At 34.6% G+C, this 13,495-nt stretch overlaps 1 protein-coding gene across 3 annotated transcripts in view; it reads left to right on the forward strand.

Moving 5' to 3' along the window:
* Nucleotides 1–13,495, forward strand: part of LOC145254804 (uncharacterized) — a 50,472-nt gene that overhangs the window by 13,486 nt on the left and 23,491 nt on the right. For all 3 annotated transcript variants that reach the window (XM_080113599.1, XM_080113600.1, XM_080113601.1), the window contains 2 exons: nt 3,854–4,250; nt 12,279–12,502. In XM_080113599.1, the coding sequence (XP_079969725.1) occupies nt 3,889–4,250; nt 12,279–12,502 (586 nt within the window). In that variant the 5' untranslated portion in view covers nt 3,854–3,888. The remainder of the gene's footprint in view (nt 1–3,853; nt 4,251–12,278; nt 12,503–13,495) is intronic.

Below are 13,495 nucleotides of genomic sequence, written 5' to 3' on the forward strand. Positions count from 1 at the left end.
TGAGCCTATCAGAGAGAGATTTAATGATAGAGAGAATATTTCCAGTTATACCGTAGCTGGAGATCTTGTGAAGTAGGCCTTTATGCCATACCTTGTCGAAGGCCTTTGATATGTCAAGAGCAATTGCCCTGGAAAGGAAGCCTTTGTCAAGAGATTTGATAATCCTATGAGATATAACCGTTAGCACATCTGCGGTAGATCTTGCAGAACGAAAATCATATTGCGTGTCACTAAGAAGGTTATTTCTGCTGAGGTGGTTGACTATTTCTCTATTTAATATGGATTCCAGCAACTTACTCATGACACACTGTACTGAGAGGGCGATGAGTTATCACCTGAGTTCTTAAATACAGGGCATACTGATGAGGTTTTCCAGGGTGTCGGAAAGCACTTCTCCTTAAGGTAACGCTTAAACAGTTTCGTAAGTATGGGAGTAAGTTCTGGTTGAAGCTTTTTTAACACTATAATTCTAATGACAAGTGCCCCAAAAAAAACAAAATGGCCTCTCCATTCTCGGCAATAAAATGGAGAAGTAGCGAGGCTAGTTGTTACCCACTAAAGGGAGTAAATAGTTTTGTAGTGACTTATGCGTGCGATTCCATAGGTAACTCTGTTAAACAATAGGTTCGTGTTTGGTTTGTGGGTCTTAGGTAGAGCCGTATAATGTATAGACGGTGGTAGGGTAGTATTCAATGTATTGTGTTAGAATTTTGTCGACCGTGACTGATCGTTTGAAGGATTTGTTTAACGTTTCAATACGTTTGTTAAGTTGGTTATTTTGTCAAAGCTTTCGTCAGCTAGTCGTGTGTATATTTGTCAACATGTTTTCTTTATTTTGATTCATGATTACCAGGTTGCCATTTTTTTTTTTTTTTTTTTTGTGGGTCATGAAATGGATGTGTTGTGTCGTTAATAAGCGTATGCGTATGGTGATGAGAGCAGGAAAAAACACTTAAGATGAACTTTTAAGTGATTTCAACATTCAGTTATTAAGAAATCAGAAAATAAAGTAAAACTTAAACAAAATGTAAAGTTCTAAATATACGAAAATCTATATATCTGTAAAAATAAGAATGTATGTGAGAGAGTGAGAGAGAGAAGACACTTCTCAACCTATATACTCAACGAATTTTTGATCTACAGACTTGAAATTTGGTATATAGGGAATTCAAGAAAACTTTTTAATCGATTTTCATCCGAAAAAAAAAAAAAAAGGACTTATAAGAACCAAAATTTGAAAAGTTGATACTTTGGTGAGGGTCATCGGATTTTTATCTATTTGTCAACTGTTTCACGAGGTTTGAAAACACTTTTTTTTTACTGATCTTGGCTAGCTGGTCTAATGGTTACCGTACTTAATTCACTGTCTTTAGGTTTTGGCTTCGATTTCAGCTCGATTATTAAAAAAATTGTTTTTTTACTTACAAGAAGTGAACTGTTTAGAAAAACCATAGTACTTGCATGCACCTGTTTCGGTTTCTTTCCGATTCTTTTTTTTTTGTTTTCATTTTTTTATTTCATTTTTTTTTTTTTTTTAAGGAATTTAACGTTATTTTTAATACCGGGAAACGCCGGGTACATCTTCTAATTATAAACCTCTACAAAACAACCAAATCAAACTTCATAAATAAATATTTGCAGATATAAAGAACTTGAGGCATAAAAACTTTCTACCTCGAACTGCTAGACTTTGGAATCCCCTCCTTGTTTACTATTTCCCTGACTGTACCAACCTACACAAGTTTAAATGTAATGTGAACAGACATCTCGGTGCTCAATTTTCCTCAGTCTCGTATTATATGCGATAAGTGGCAGTGTGCATTGCTTGAGGTGAAAATTATTTCAAAAAGAAAATAAATAAAATGAAATAAAAATAAAATAATAATGAATATTAACACAGGCTCTACATCATTAATTTTAAGGAATAATAGGTACTTGTACAGTTTAATCAAGACATAAAAAATAAAAATATCAAAAAAAGGTTATATTGTACGCATCCGTTTTGAACTGAAGATCTCTGAAAAAAAACCATTCACTTAATTTGATCAAGTAGTTTTTTTGTTTTTTTTACAGCGGAAAAACACGTTTTTATGACAGCACGTTGAAGGTAGACATCTTTGAATATTTTGAACATGCCACAGGGAGATAACTCAGTTTAAAGCGACGACACTCCCTCTCCATCTTTAATACTAGCTTTTCTTTCCAAAAATCGAACCTTTTGCTCGGTTGGTTGGTTGGTTGTTTTTGTATTACAGCATATCAACCCTTTTCGGGTTATTTAATGCCGAATCCAAAGATTTTGAAGAAAGATTGTTTTAATAGAATATATTTGTTGTTTTCACGTCGGTTTCTATTTAACCCATAGTTGGGACCCTAACAGGTACTACCACTCCAGGTCAGAGTGGACCTGGGAGCAATGGAAATTAAAGGGTGACTCCACACTCTCCAAAGCCCACAAGTTGGGGCCTCACCACTGGATATAGTTTAAGGTCATATCCAGGACCCCCATTGAAGGACTTTTACCTTCTGCAGGGGTATTCTAATGCCCCACCGACAGGGCCACTTTTGCTCGGTATCATAACAAATTGTTTTTTCGCTGTAAAAAAAAATACTTCATGAAATTAAATGAATTTTATTTTTTTCAGAGAACTTCATATCATAACGGATACGTACAATATAAACTTTTTACAATATTTTCATTTTTTAATGTCTTCATTAAACGGTACAAGTACTGAATAATATCAGATTAAAAAAAATTAACTAATTTTAGGTCCTTTTCAATTTCTGCAAAACTGCTCACATTTACAATACCCTTTACATGCACGTTTGAGCTAAAATTGAACACATATCTGAGGAAGGGAAATTATCTCGAAATATCATACAATACAGAACGTCCATCTGACCATAAAAACACAATGCAAGTATAAAATTTTAAAAATACATATACATCTCTACTATTATATAAAAGGAACTTTGTGTGTGTCTGTGTGTGAGTTCATTCCCTATACACTCTAAAATGGCTGGTCCGATTTTTATGAAATTTCACACAAAGGTATTTTATGTGTCTGGCAATGTTCTTAGATAGGTTTTGTATCAGAATCTCTTCAATAAGTATCGATAATTGAAATAATCCAATGAAAGAAGGAACAGGCGATTTTGACCACACAAATTATGCATGAAATAATTTTAACTTCCCTAGGACATGTAATTAACAGCACGAATATTAAATAATTTTACCTTTCCTAGTATGGGTAATGTACAACACAGATTTTAAATAATTTTACTTACCCTCTGACGAGTAATGTTAATATATAGGAAACAATTTAACACACTCTCAACAGGTATTGTACAACATAGATGACCTAATTTCTCTTCCCACGAAGACCATAATAATTTTAAGAAAAATGGATTCAGTATTAGAAGATGGATCATTAGAATTTCAAAATAAATACATAAATGCATTGTCTTGGTTAGGGATTAGGCAACGCTTGCTTCACCATAAAATTCGGGATTATTATGTTTCTTTTCCCACCACACTGACACTATAATTTTAAGTGAAATTATATAATTTCTAGAATAGGACTCTGCAGATTTTCCAAATAAATATGTCAATATTATTTCACCACAGTCCGTATTCCATATGTCAGTTTCTTATTTAATAAACTGTTAGGCGAAAGTACAGAATAGTTTTGAAAAAAATAGCTTCTCCCTCCCCATATTAAGAATGGCTTTCTAAATAATAACGTTTTTATTTAAGCACGATCTGTATTCCGTATGTCATTTTTTTTTTATTTATTCATGATTTTTTTTTGTTGTTAGAGACGATAAACTGTGTACTTTGATCATTTTTTAGGTCTTTGGAAATTTGCAACTTAATCAACAGATGCGATGCCAAAATGCAAGAATCAGTCTGCCATTGCGCTGGAACCAAAGGTGCTTGTGTTGCACCCATGCCCGAAAGTACCCAAAAATCCTAATACAGCCCAACCTTTCTTTTGGCACCAACGTCGGCGAAAGCGCAACCCTTGCCAACGCCAGGAGTCTTCCCTCTCTGTAACAGCCATAGACAAGAACTTTGACCATTACCTCAGCATTCAACCCGACACCGGAAGCTATGCTGATCCAGAAGATGATACGAAGCCTCTGTGGGTGCCGTCCTGGAGTGCAGAAAGAAGTCGCCTCTATTCGGTACGACCTGGGATGATTCACAAAGGAATTCCAGATCGGTCAGTCCTCAACAGAATTACCGCGTATGTATTTAAAAGATTCTTTTTTTTGCCATATCAGTGATTCTTTGGTTTTTTGGGGAATTAAGTCTTATTACTTATCCAGGCGGTTGTTAAGAATAACCAACAGAAAAAAAACAAAAAAAAAAACAAACTGATAAAAACAATAACTAATATTCAACAAATAACTGTTACCAAAGCCAGTAAAAGTTTTTTTTCTACCTCCCTGCCTATTTATTTGTGTGTTGTAAGTATTTAAAAGTGTTTTTATTAAACTTACTCAGACTTAGAAAACTGCATTCTGCGACACATGAGGCAGTTAAAGTACAATACCATTGTTTATGATCTGAAGCTAGATTCACAGCATCCCTCCAGATTCTTCCCGTTGCAATCAAATCTCTCTTGACATGCTTCCAGTTCATTTTTGGTCTTTCTTTTCTTCTTTTTGTCATCAAGGATCCATTGGAGCACTTGGTTAGCAATTTTCTTCTGGAACCAATCTTAAGGCATGTTTGAGCCAGCCCAGATATCGTTTACAAATTATTGACGATACTACCTGTTGGTTAGTTTCTAGCTCTTAATTAATAATCCATTTGATCCCTAGAATCTTTCTAAAGCACTTGGAATCAAATGCATTTAATTTTTTTTTCTTGGCTGATTTTGAGATGCCAAGTATCACTTCTATATAGATTTATTTTACTTTAGTAAGTTTTAAGAAATCAAGGGGCTCCCTCCTGGAGCTAACACTTGATTCTGTTATGATTTAAATTTATATCCGAGGGCTCTTTTAAGAATAGATGCTGTTCCCTTTATGGCTGCTATTTGTATTTTGTTACAGCTTGGTCTTCCAGGGATTGCTTCTAAGTATTTCTGAAGATTCTTTTTTATTAAGCCAATTGCTCCTATCACAACTGGTATAATGTTTATTTCGTTCAGAGACCATGTCGTTTTTAGATCATTTTTAGGTCCTGATATTTTGTTATCTTTTCCTGTTCAGCTCTATTAAGGCCAAAATCATTTGGGACTGTGACGTCGATAATGAGCGCAGTTCTTTCGGGCTTGTTCCATCTTACTATATCTGGTTTGATGGCCTTGTCTTTTATGTATCTGCCCGCCTGCATATCTTTGTCATAGAACACGATCACTTTTCCATTTGATATTATTGGTGGTGGTGCACGTTCCCAGATATTCGTCGATCTGTTATAAAATCTTAATTTAGATCTAAGGGTGATTTTTTTTTTTCCACATCCTGTAGAGCTGGCTAAATGTTGCTGAGGCCTTACCTATCTTGTAATGTAACTCCTAGCCCATACTTCCTAAGTAGGTGAAGTTCTCAACTATAGCTATCTCTTTTTGGTTGATAAAAACGTTTGTAGGTTTTTAATATGTCTGAGCGAGCATGTCTGGAGTTTTATTAGTATTGATATAGTTACGCACGTTACAGATTAATGAACATAAACTTTTGGACCTGCTTCATCTTGGACCTTGTTGACAATGCCTTGTAGGTTTGTGGTATTCACTGCTAGTGCAATAATATAATTTCAGCTTATTTTATGTCATAGAATATTCACTATTAGTGATTTATCCCTATTCAAACAAATTTGAATAAAATACCTTGCACATCCCAAAATACATTTTTGGTTGGTTGTTTTTGTTTTACGGCATATCAACCCTTTTCAGGTTATTTAATGCCAAATCCAGTTATTTTGAAGAAAAGTTTTTTAATAGAAGATATTTGGGGGTTTTGGGGTTTTTTTCAAGTCGGTTTCTATTTAACCTATAGTTGGGACCCTAACAGGTACTACCACTCCGGGTCAGAGTGTACCTGGGAGCAATGGCAATTAAAGGGTGGCTCCACACTCCCCAAAGCCCGCAAGCTGAGGCCTCATCATCGGATATAGTTTAAGGTCATATCCAGGACCCCAAAATACAGAAGCCAAAACCTTGCCTGCTGATGTTTACATTATTGGTAGCTCCAGACGATTTTTACTTGTTGCTATCTACTCAACTGATTGTCAATTTTGACGCCTGAGTGAAGTAGTGTATCGATGTTTCATCCATTACCACATATTGGCACAAAAACTTTTTTTTTTGTTCTGTTGAAGCAGTTGCAAACAATACTGTGTGAATCTTCATGGTTTTTGATCAGTTGTAAGCAAATGCAACCAACTTTCTCATCGACAAATCTTCATGTTATTTCATGATGCCACTTCAATCTATGATCATTCAAAACGAATTTGTGAACGTTTTTATTTTTTTCTTCTTATGTTTTCTGGATCAATTGGCTGAATTTGAACAACCTGAGGATTATTGCATCTTCTATAGATTTAAAGTCAGCATACTACTTCTTAACTGTTGCTTCTGGTGGAACAGAGTCCAATTAATACTTATCAAACCATTTATTTGCTTGAATAGTATTTTTCCTATCAGAAAGCAATGCTTTATAAACACACAAAATTCAAAATTTTTTTTTATTGTTTTTAAACTTTGCAACAATAGCCTCACTTAAATAAATGTAATTTATAACAAATTTGGACAAGTGCCATTTGAAGGTTAGTACTTTATAAATATCATGTAGGTTTTTTATTTTTTTATACTAGTGGTGACATCTATATGCCAAAACTGAGACTTATTGAGCGCAGTTTTTAGATTGTGTTTTAGGTGAAACAACCATTAAAGATGGAGATTTTCTAAGTCTTAACAGAAAGCTCCGGATTAGTGAAGGAGAGAGAGTATGTTGCATATAATTTTTTAATATCGTTGATTTTACAGCATCAAAGATTCATGTGTTTCGATTCTGTTTGTTTGATTCAAACAGAGAGAGAAACCTTATTGACAAGACTGGAAATTCATTTTTTTTTTTTTCCTTTCGACACTGATTAAAAAATAAAAGTATGATGTAATGTACATGGACACATCCGGGTTCCTCTACACAAGAATATGATCGTAAATCATAAATATGAACGAATATTGCAGCCTTGAAATAGTTTATGCATTATCAATGCTTGGAAAAATGATTGATTATATTGAAAAATGCAAGTACGTAAAATTAATATTCTTATAAAATTAATTATTGGATAAAATTTTCATGAAAATGACATAGTGATTGGCTGCTGTTAGCCATAAATACGGACAATCATAGCAACCTTGAAGAGACATCGAAAAATACGCTGAAAGCTTAAAGCATGAGACTTTTACCAGCTACGTCTTTGAACAACATTCATTAAGGAGACTTCTAGATTTTATTTGTCAATTACTGTAGCAAAGACCAAACAAACATATCCCTTTTATAAGCCATAAATACGGACGAAAAATAGCAACCTTGGAATAGTTGATATATTATCAATTAGGTGGTGGTGGTGGTGGTGGTGGTAGTGGTGGTAGTAGTAGTAGTAATAATAATAATAATAATAATAATAATAATAATAATAATAATAATAATAATATAAAAATAAAATATATAATAATAAAAAAATAAATAAAATAATAATAAAAAAATAATAAAAATAATAATTCTTAGGTGATAATAAAATAATAATAAAATAATGATAAAATAATAAAAATAATAATAATAATAATAATAATAATAATAATAAAATAAAATAATAATAAAAAAAATAATAAAAATAATAATTCTTAGGTAATAATAAAAATGCTCGGAAAAATCATTGATTTTATTGAAAATGTAAGTACCAAATATTAATATTCTTACAGAATTTAATTATTAAATAAAATTTTCATGAAACTCATGAATATGAAGACATCCGGGTTTTTACCAGTTACATCTCTGAACAACCGTTCATTAATACAACTTCTAGATTGTATTATTCGATTAATGTAGCCACGATCACTCGGTTACTTCAAACAAATATTGCTGGACATATCATGTTGTATTTTGTTGCTTTGTTTCTTTTAATACTGATTTCTTATTTTATATAATACTAGCGATGGGTACCAGGCGTTGCCCGGGTGTTTTGAGGTGTGTGTGGAAACTCCGGGGGGGGGGGGATTAAAAAAATGTTTTGGTAGGTAAGTATGAGAATTGAACCCGAACCCTTGAGGCAAAGTTGTAAATTAAAGTGTGAAAAAAAAAAAAAAAACGTGCGACGTTAACGATTGCTCCACTGCAAAATGCTAATGGAAACACGTTTGAATTTATTTAATTACTTGGATTTGGCAGGTGCCCGTTTTAATGAGTTAATGAGGGCAAGTTTGACTGCGGGATAGTATTTCATTTACTGCGGGAACGCTTCCCAAGATGTTATAGGAAAAAGACTAACCCACATGCGGCGAGCGACAAATGTTGAATATTTATCTTCCCAAAGTCGAGCAAATTAAATAGACAGGCGAGCTTCGTTGTTAACTGTGAGATATTACGATTTATATGTGATATAAAAAGTTGTTAGGCGAGCGACCGCTTCTCTGAAAAAAGCCTTTTGTAGACATACAGAAAAAGCGAACACACATACAAACATACATACGTTTTCGCTTTTATATTTATAGATAAAATAATTTTATAATTATGATTTTAATACTGATTTTAATTTTAATTAATGTCAATTACTTGTATTTTATATTAAACACTGTATTATATTTCTCATGAGTTTGTATGTTTGTATGTAATTATGTATTTTGAAACCAATATTTTGAAAAAAAAAAAATGTTTAGTTAGCTAGAAAGATATACTGATGAGTCATAAGAGTTCAAAAAAGGGGAGGTCATCACTCTTTCTCTCTACAGGGTGGAATGGTAAAATTGCTGCTCTAGAAAAGATGATGTGATTCCATCTCCGTTTGATGAAAACTGGTTTTCTTTTGTTGTTGCAGACCATCTATGAGTTGACCAGTTGTGTGCAAATTCCAAGAGCGATAGTAGCCTTCTATCATGTCTGAAAATGACACAAAGTTTAACGAGCGAGATCGGAGATGCGCCGCTGTACAACTCATGCTCTCTACCGATCCAAGTTATGACAACAGGACCATTGTCAGCACTCTCAAAATGCACCGCTTGATTGCCATGAATAACAGGGACGTGCCCAGGGTGATGAAAAGAAAGTTTCCAGCCACAGTTATGGTTTTTGATGTGGTTTCAAGTGAGGGCCACATTATGCCACCTCACATTTTCAAAGTTGGGTTAAAAGTCAACGGTCCTGGATATGATCTTAAACTATATCCAATGATGAGGCCCCAGTTTGCGGGCTTCGGGGAGTTTCGAGCCACCCTTCAATTGCCATTACTTCCAGGTCTACTCTGACCTAGAGTGGTAGTACCTGTTAGGGTCCCGACTATGGGTTAAATAAAAACTGAAAAAAAAAAAACAAATATATTCTATCAAAAAATTTTCTTCAAAATCACTGGATTCAGCATTAAATAACCTGAAAAGGGTTGATATGTCATAAAACAAAAACAACCAACCAACTTGAAAGTCAATACCAAAGTATATCTGGATGTGCTGAAGAGTATAGTGATTCGCTGGTACAATTCAGTGGCTGCTGGCAGACCTTGGGTGTGGCAGCAGGACTCAGCACCGGCCCACAAGTCAAAAGAGACCCAGGCTTGGCTTCAGAAGGAGTGCTACAACTTTGTACCCTTCTTTCATTGGCCCCACTCCTCCCCTGACCTGAACCTGCTGGACTACTTCGCTTGGTCATACGTTGAGAACATCGCCAACATGACCTCCCACAACACCAAAGCCAGTCTAATCCCCGCCATCCACTGAGTACTCGTCGGAGCTTGTGGAAAAGGCATGCTTCCCAGTTCCGAGTCCAGGGTTTTATTTAAGGAATAAAAAAAAAAGCAAATAATTATGGATATGCATGGTGTGAAATAAAAATGTCTAATTATGTTTTTGTTTTTTTTTCATTATTTGAAGAGTTTTCATTTAATAAATGTTGTTATCAACATTCCTTAAATAAATAAATTTAAAAAAAAAAAAAAGCTGCCTTTTCTACTTAATCCGTTGTCTTATTTTATTTTCAGTCAATTTGCATTGAATAAATTAAATAAGTTACTGCATTAATAATAGCCAACTAATATATATATATATATATATATATATATATATATATATATATATATATATTTTTTTCTACTATAATAATTAAATATCTACAGACACTAGTGTTTCATCCTTTCGGGAATCTTCAGTGCAGGGTGTCACGATTACTACCAGTCGAACGATTCGAACCCCATATCACGAGACATCTCTGGCTCGATTAGCAGAGACCTAATCCATTCGGCTACCATTAACCGCTTGAAATAACGTTGAATTTTAAACATCTTAATTTTAAGTGTTCATTTACGTCATTATATATATACACTTCAGAAAAAAGTTATCAACTGGTATGGAAACCTGTGATTATAGATCTTACAAAATATTATTAGTGGTAATATTCTATCTAAATCTCATCTAAATAAAAATTGCTCAATATACAAGATAGAGCAAGATGACACGACCATCTATGGCACCACATCAAAGGCTGTAAATGACAAAGTTCTCTCTAATTCTTTCTCCTCTGATCTTGAGCGCGTGGTACAATAGGGAAAGAGGTGGCTGGTTACTTTTAATGCATCCAAAACCAAGCTTCTATCTTTACATCATCAACGCTCTGATCCCCATCTGGCATCAATTGAAATGGATGGCTCTCGTCTTGGGGAGGCTCCATGTTTTGACAAGCTTCTGGGTTTGACCTTTACTCCTGATCTAAAATGGAGCACGTACATTAAATCTGTTGCCAGGGACGCTGGGAAAATGGCGGGATCCTTCTACCGCTCCAGAAGATATCTCACTACTGATGCAATTCTGTATCTGTATAAAAGCCAAGTACGTCCAAGGATGGAGTACTGCTGCCACATCTGGGCAGGAGCTGCTAAAAATAGCCTATCCTGCCTTGACAGAGTACAAAATAGACTTCGGGTTTGGTGGGGGATGCCCTTTTCTCTTCCATGCAGCCTCTCTCCCACAGAAGAGACGTTGTGAGCCTGTCTTTGTATTATCGTTATTTCCATGGCAAGTGCTCGTCGACCCCCTCGCCAATCTTTCACAAGAAACACCCGCCTAGCTGAAACTACTGTCAATAATTTTCCTCACTCTTTATCTGTGCCTAAATCCAAACGTAGATTCCATGAGCAGAGCTTCTTTCTTAAAAGTGCATGGTTGTGGAACACTCTTCTGTTTGCCTGTTTCCCACCTGACTACAACTTGGATGTCTTCAAATCCAACATAAACAAATTCCTAACAAACCGTCCCCTTAAGTAAGACACTCGGTCAAATCTCCAATACTAATGATTACTACAATACTATCTCATTGATTACTGTACACGCAATAACCCTTATCCCTGAGTGGCCTCCGGGCCTTGATAAGTGGTGACCCCCATGTAAAAGAAAAAAAAAAATCAAATTTTAGTCCTTCAATAAATTAAAAAATTTATGACGTGAAATGATTAAATTTCAAATCAAAATATTTTTATTATTCTATGTAAGACAACAAATACATTTGAAATATTTTGATTTGAAATTTAATCATATTTAACAATCAATTTGGCATAAAGCACTCATTCTAAATCAATGGGCCATAACTCTTGGTTTAAAAAGTCTAGTTTGATTATAATCCATTGAATTAAATCATTTAATTTTTTGAAATTCGTATTATTTGGATTCTTCGGACTACTGTTCTCATCTTGAGTGTCATTTTCGCACCGTGTCGGTTGATGTAACCTCCAACCTTCTTCAGGTTTATCTTGTTGAACTCAAAAATATTTCTGTCAAACTCTGGAATTTGGACGGAATTTAGAATAGAACCCTTTATTTACTTCACAGGGGTAGCATGTTCTTGTTCTAGTGGATAGAGTTGATTTTCCCAAGTACTCTAAGCACTACAGCACGAGTCTGCAAGAGCATGCTACCCTCATGAAATAAATATTCCAGAGTTTGACAAAATACATTCCAGAGTTCGACAAGATACACCTGAAGAAGGTTGGAGGTTACATCGACCAAAACATTGGGGAAATATGATTAAATAATCGTTTCTTGTTTTGTGCACGTGTTTTGCAGGCGCTTCAAATCTTTGAAAAATAGCAGCAACAACAACAACTGGTGTGAAAGTGCAATCATTTTTCGCAAAGTGCTGCCTACAAATGTGCCCCAAGAATCTCGACCTCCTTTGCAGGGAGACATGGATGTTCCGAATGCGTGTGCATACTCTCCGATGGCTAAATCATCACAGATGGCTAATTCTCCAGTTTGGTCATTTGGACAGAAATGTCATACAGACAGAGGTACATTACTCATTCGTGCTAACTCTATTATCATAAGACAACATTATATATATATATATATATATATATATATATATATATATATATATATATATATATATATATATGTGTATGTGTGTGTGTGGAGAGTACAAAATTTATGACATAGCCAATATTCTGTAATCATGTTCCAAAAATTCAAAGATATAAATTTTTATTATATTTTACTGTGAACCAGAACCCAAAGTAGTTTACAATAAGAAAAGCAGCTGGAAAAAGCCAACACAATTAACCAATAAGCAATAAAAAAAAAAAAAAAAAAGAAAAGTTTTATGACATTAAATAAAAACTTCTTAGATACGGCACACCACTCCCACCCTGACTTTCTTTTGCGGACAGACGCCACACTAGGCGATTTGAAAATCACCCCTTCTCAGGTACATGGTATTATAAAAAACCTTGACACCTCAAAAGCATGTGGACCAGATCTCATCCCGGCTGTGCTATTAAAAAAATGCTCTGTCGAAGTTGCTCCAGTTCTCTCCAAACTTTACAATAAATGCCTCAACGAATCTTGCTTTCCCGACTGCTGGAAAATTGCTTTTGTGGTACCAGTCTTCAAGTAAATTATCGCCCCATTAGCCTTCCCCACACTTTTCGCCAAAATATTTGAGTCTTTACTTAATCAAGCCCTAGTCCAACACCTAACAGCTGCTAAGCTCCTGACTGACAAACAATATAAGACCGTTCAACAGCAGATATCTTAACTGTAGTCTCTAAACATATATACTGTTCACTGGACAGAACAGGGAAGAATAAAGCGGTAGCCCTTGATATATCTAAGGCTTTTGACAGGGTATGGCACAATGGTTTTCTATGGAAAATTAGATCATATGGAATCACTGGAAGAATACATAATGTAATTAAATCCTTCTTAAGTAAGAGAAAAATCCAAGTTGTCCTCAACGGTCGTACATCTAAACAATATGACATAAATGTGGGAGTACCTCAGGG

Source organism: Euprymna scolopes, chromosome 30 (genome assembly GCF_053919585.1).
Source record: "Euprymna scolopes isolate OS-2025 chromosome 30, ASM5391958v1, whole genome shotgun sequence".
NCBI classification, from domain to species: Eukaryota; Metazoa; Mollusca; class Cephalopoda; order Sepiida; family Sepiolidae; genus Euprymna; species Euprymna scolopes.